Below are 6000 nucleotides of genomic sequence, written 5' to 3'. Positions count from 1 at the left end.
TTCCTGAAGCTTTGTTAGAAATAATGTCTTATTTCTGATAATCCTTTCCCCTTTTTGTATTTATAATTCTAATCAAATTACGTATCAAAACTACTGCTACAATATTTTAAAATAACCTATGTTTTTAAAGTTTATTCTCTGGATGCAAGAATACACTAAATAAAGATTTTTAATGAACTTCGGCTGGAAAAAGGGTTAATCCTTCAAAGGAAGAAGGCAGAACTTTAACTTGTATGTGGCCCTTTGAAAGTAAACTGATTAGAAAGAAATGTTTCATGTTCTTGTTAAAGTGCAGGAGTACTGAAATGCCTTCATGTAACTGATAAACATCTTGCAGTACTGGAACCATGCTTATTAAGAGAAACTAAAAGTACAAAGGTAGATGACTTCTGGTTGTTACTGACATGAACATTTCGGAAACTACCACTCTAATGTTCAGAGGTTTTGTATTTGCCAGGGCAATTTAGCATGTACTGTCAGTTCTTGTTTTATAAACCTAGTTTAACCATTAAGTCAATAGATCACAACAGCTTAGTGTTTATATGCGTAAATCTCTCTGACTTGAAATCTGATCCAGGTATTCCATATTTCCCATGTTATTTTCTGTTTCTCAACATGGGGAGGGATGGGCTGCCAGTTTATCCTTAGCAACTGAATTTTGCTTTTTGTGAACTTCAATGCTTAATCTTTTGGTCTACTAAACAATGTTTCTCTAGTTTTTTTTTTTTTTTAATCAGTGCTTAACATCTAATAAATCAGAACTTCTAAAGTAAACAACTTAAATGTCCCCAGACATTTAATTATTAATTGGAGTTAAAAATATCCCCCATCTCTGAGAATCAGTGACCGCTAGCTTTCACAACTTGAACCCAGCCTTATTTCCAGATACCCTTTCTTCACTCTCATTTCACCTGCCCAGTCATACCAGATTATTCTGCTCCTTAAACCCACAGTGTGTGCCTCCCCTGTAACTGCCTTTACATTGTTTGCTCAGTCAGGAATGCCCTGTCTCACTAAACATGCTCCTTCTGTCTAAAACTCATTTTAAGTCTAAGCCAAATTAATTGCTCCCCCATCTGTTATGATAGCACTATATGCATCTGTCTCTTGCTAGAATGAGCTACTTATGGGCAGGAACTATGTGAAGTAACATGCCCAGATTTATAAAGCACCAGTATTTACTTACCTATGAGCCAACATAATGAAGTTGGTTAACATGTGTGTGGTCTGGAGACCTGTATTTGTTTGGCCACCAACCTGAAGTCACCCACATTCTTTTAGAGCCTGGTTAGAAGTCAGTGTAGTATATTAAGATCATGGGCCTTGGAGTCAGAAAGATCCTGGTTTGAATACACAGTCTGTCATTTACTAGCTTTGTAAATTTGAGCAATTTATGCTCATCTGTAATATGGAGAATACCTCCAACCATTCAGGTTTATTAGAAGGATGTAGTAAAAAGATACATAAAGGCATTTTAGAAGACTGCCCATGATACAGTAAGCAATCAATAAATGGTGCCATTTATTTCACCTGTACGGCATTAATATAGAAGTTAGCAAGTCATAGAAACAGAAGGCTTGGAGCAAATACTACATTAAAAAGGATGAAAACAAATGACTAGAGAATAAGGAACTTCACTATCAATCTGAGAAATACAAATCTGAAAAAAAAATACAAATCTGATTAGGAATGTAACTGGGATAACCTGGAATTTTGATAAGACAGTGACCTAATAGAGAAAATAATATTTAAAGAAACTAATTCTAAGTGCAACTGAATACAGAATGTCTGGGTTAAGAGGAGACTCATAATTCACACATGACATGAAAAGATCTAAGTTGAAGTGTGGTAACAAGGATGAAGGAAGGGACACTTGGGTGGCTCAGTTGGTTAACCCTCTGCCTTTGGCTCAGGTCGTGACCCCAGGGTCGTGGGATCAAGTCCCACATTGGGCTCCCTGCTGAGTAGGGAGCCTGCTTCTCATTCTGCCTGCTGGCTCCCCCTGCTTGCACTTTCTCTCTCTCTCTCTTCTGACAAATAAATAATATTAAAAAAAAAAAAAAGAGTGAAGGAGGAAAGAAACAAGCATAACTACTGGGGATAAATACCACTGTTATTTTAAGACTAGAAACTTGAAGAAGCTTAGTGTTAAAAAATTAAATTGAGGGTGATAAAATTTTTTAAAAAGATTTTATTTATTTATTTGACAGAGATCACAAGTAGGCAGAGGAGGGGGGCGGGAAGCAGACTCCCTGCTAACCAGAGAGCCAGATGCGGCACTCGATCCCAGGACCCTGGGAACCATGACCTGAGCCAAAGGCAGAGAATTAACCCACTGAGCCACCCAGGTGCCCCAAGAGTGATACTATTTTTGAACTCCTTAATTAAAGGTTAGTGTTATGCTCAAGACTACACAAGTAAATGACTAAAGCAAAATTTGAAACAGGTGGTCAGACTCTAGAGCTTGTGTTAACTACTTTCAGTTACTACCTTTCAAAAGTAATGGAAACAAGTCTCCATACAATGTTACAGGAGAAAATCAGAAAAGGCTTTAAGTCAACAGCTTGTATTTCTGGTGCATTATGGACCTAACTTCTATGACCTCATCCCTCTTCTTTTTCCCTTTCTTTCTTTCTCTTGGAGGCATTTGTAACCTGGGATCCACAGATAGGCTTTTAAGACCCACTGATGCGTGCTTTTTACTTATGCGTGATTCATCTTTATGTTTATTTCTCTGGGGAGACAGGCTAGGTTGTCTTTCATCAAATTCACAAATGGACTCTTGACCCAAAAAGAGCTCCACCCAAGAGAGGATAGCAACTATAATTTATTAAGCTCTTGCATTTATTGGGTGCTGCTCTCAGTTCTTGACATGGCATCACCACACTGACTTTTCGTGACAACTCTATGGAGGAAGAATTATTAATCCCCATTTACAGACAAGGAAACTGAGGCATAGAAATGGGCTTACAGTCTCAGCAAGTGGCAGAGTATAAATTCAGATAGTTGAGTGCCTTAACTTACACTTCTAACCAATTATATTGTAGGGGCAGCATTTTGGTATCCTCAGAACTACTGCCTTTAGCCATAACATGAAAAATATTTTTTAATTTAGGTATATCACAATCTCTAATGTTTTATACTTTCTCTCTTTACACATTTACCACCACCTGCCAAACTACTCCTTTAGGCATGGAGCATTTCTATTCCAGAGGGCCTGACTGAATCTCACTCTAAATATTTTCCTCTTCAGCCTATGGAAGTCCTCGTGTTAACAGTACCTTCACTAAGTGGGTTGTAGTTCTAGTGCATAAACATCCTTTCAATCATTAGTGTATTAAAGCTCAAATGAGTAAGAGACTAATAATATTTAAAATGACCCTCATGACAAATCGTAGGAAGAAAAGTCCTGTTAGTATTTCCAATAAAAAAATGGGAAAGGTGCTATAAAGGCAGCTTTCCATCAGAGTGCTTCTTGATTTAAGGACCTTTGCTTTATTCAGTTTGTTAAGAGCTGATGAAATTTTTGCCCCCCAGCCCCCACCAAATAGTCACAGAAACATATTACCTATTTGAAAGAACAATTCCACTAGTTAGTTATAAAATTTAATTGTAAAGATCAAGCAGTGGTATTGGTCAAACCAATCCACATTAATAGCTTCGAAGTGTGCAGATACTACTTCTTAAATAAAGGTGACAAATATCAATCAGATTCTTATAACACTGTTCAGGATCTAAATAAATGTGATTCTAGACATAATTCAATCTACAAGGCTAACTGAATGATAGTGCAATCATCAATAATTAAACCAAAGGCAAAATTTTCCAAATCACTTTTAGTTAAACAGAATAAAGTCTAGCTTTTTTAAAGTCTAAAGCTATAAAAAACTCAAGGCAATCTAACTATTTTTCTACCTGAGATCAAAACAAGTTTCTTTTTTCCTATCTAAACATAATTCTTGACATTGAGGTAAATCTGAATTCATGTAATATATTTTGTCAAACTTTTCCAAAAAAATTTTTAAGTCCTGCTTTAGAGAGAAATTCTCATGTTACAATACATATTTACATATTTTTTTCTTCAAAGACTAATAACAAATTTATGAGGTTAATAGGCATGTAATGGGACCATGATACTACTAATAATGTGAAAATAAAAAGTCATTCATTTATACAAAGTGTTCCTGTATGGTGCGGTATGAAATGGGATCACTGTCTATGTACATACATAAATCACCAAATGTTCAGAAACTAAGCCCACTTTGAAAAAGTCATTCTATTTTTTTTGGAGCAGAGGTTGCCAAGTTGTGTATAAATATTGTGTATAAAAGCTCCGAAACCAAGTAGTAGCCTTAACTGGCAATAACTGCAACTTAAATTGAAAAATTAAAACCAACTAGATCTTTACTGTGGCTATGCAACTTTTGCTTTGTGGCCTGCAGGTTTTACTAAGGTAACAACCTCTTATCTCTTGCCTCTCCTACTTGTGCTCGCTCCCCCTGCCTCTAGCTTCCTTCTTCATGGCTGTCTTTGGCAATGCTTCCAAATCTTGAAAGCAAAAGAACCTGCTAAAGTAAATGAGGAGGATGAAAAGTAATACTATATATGATGTATAAAAAACAATCTAAGACTATGAACCAAGGAACAAAAAATACTAGAAGGAAGTCTGAGCAGTAGTATACCCTCAAGGGAAAGAGATCATAAAAGAATAGGGGGTCTGTACTCCTGGCCCTTCTTGCACATTATCTCCTGATTGAGAAGAGCATGGAACCAAAATGTCAAACTCTGAAAAGGTAATGACTTTGAAGGAGGAGCTAGAGAAATGAATACACGATAAAGAAGTACAGCAGCAGTGTTAGCTGTCAATGAGTTTCTTTGCTCTGGCATTGGCAACATCAATACGATCTTTGTTGGTGTCAGCCTAGGGAAAAAAAAAAGGTATCAGCATTATGTTACAAGGTAAGTTACTCTAATAAAAGTTGAATTTCATATATTTGGAGTAAATGACACACTGAGAAAATTCAGGAAGCATGAAGTTACATTACAAAACTCATTTTCAGGGGTGCCTGGGCGGCTCAGTTGGTTAAGTGACTGCCTTTGGCTCAGGTCACAGACCCGGCGTTCTGGCATCGAGTCCCGAATCAGGCTCCCTGCAGTGGGGAGCCTGCTTCTCCCTATGATCCTCCCCTCTCTTCTGCTCTCTCTCATTCACTTTCTCACTCTCAAATAAACAAAATCTTAACTCATTTTCGGCAAGAAGAGAAGAGAACATGAAATTCGTTTGGGAAAACGGAATATAAACATGACAAAGGTTTAACAGAAGAACCTGCCAGTATTTCATGAATTCTGTAGTACGTTTTCATAGTTTAACTGGGATGCATCTTATAATCAATGGCTTTTTCGATACAATGAAATTAAAAATGCTTTCTGCTATAGATGTGGACATTGTGGGAGTTCCCTAAACCGAATCATAGAATCCTATCTGAGACTACTCTAGGTTTAACCCAGAAAGACTGAAAGAACTTTCCCCAAGATTTTTTAACAGATTTATTACCATCCACATCAATATCTGAATTAAAAAGATGGGTAGTACGTTAAACCCACAGGACAGCTCTAAAAGCATCTTATGAACGATAGTTTACTTCCATGAAATCCACTATTAAGTGATTTCAACAGAGCCAAGCTTAGAAACTCACCCCATTCTTTTTTTTTTTTTTAAGATTTTATTTATTTGACAGAGATCACAAGTAGGCAGAGAGGCAGGCAGAGAGGGGGGTGAGTTGGGGGGAAGCAGGCTCCCCGCCGAGCAGAGAGCCTGATGCAGGGCTTGATCCCAGGACCCCGGGATCATGACCTGAGCCAAAGGCAGAGGCCTTAACCCACTGAGCCACCCAGGTGCCCCAAAACTCACCCCATTCTTTAAGGGACCCTGAGATTTTTAATGAAATAACAATAACAAGAATGGCTTTTAGACATGGCACATCCAAACAATGAACCCCA

General features: G+C 37.4%; 1 protein-coding gene across 3 annotated transcripts in view; it reads right to left on the bottom strand.

Annotated features, from left to right (window-relative positions):
• Positions 1 to 2183: 2183 nt before the first annotated feature.
• SNAP23 (synaptosome associated protein 23) overlaps positions 2184 to 6000 on the bottom strand; it is a 48427-nt gene continuing 44610 nt past the window's right edge. For 2 of the 3 annotated variants that reach the window (XM_080808183.1, XM_080808185.1), the window contains one exon: positions 2808 to 4921. In XM_080808183.1, coding sequence (XP_080664309.1) covers positions 4856 to 4921 — 66 coding nt within the window. In that variant the 3' untranslated portion in view covers positions 2808 to 4855. Of the gene's footprint in view, positions 4922 to 6000 lie in introns of all 3 variants that reach the window. The other variant, XM_080808184.1, reaches the window with a different exon arrangement.

This window comes from Martes martes (genome assembly GCF_963455335.1).
Source record: "Martes martes genome assembly, chromosome: 7".
In the NCBI taxonomy this organism is placed as follows: domain Eukaryota; kingdom Metazoa; phylum Chordata; class Mammalia; order Carnivora; family Mustelidae; genus Martes; species Martes martes.
Note: the sequence above shows the minus strand (reverse complement) of the source record. Positions and strands in the feature narration are given on the sequence as shown.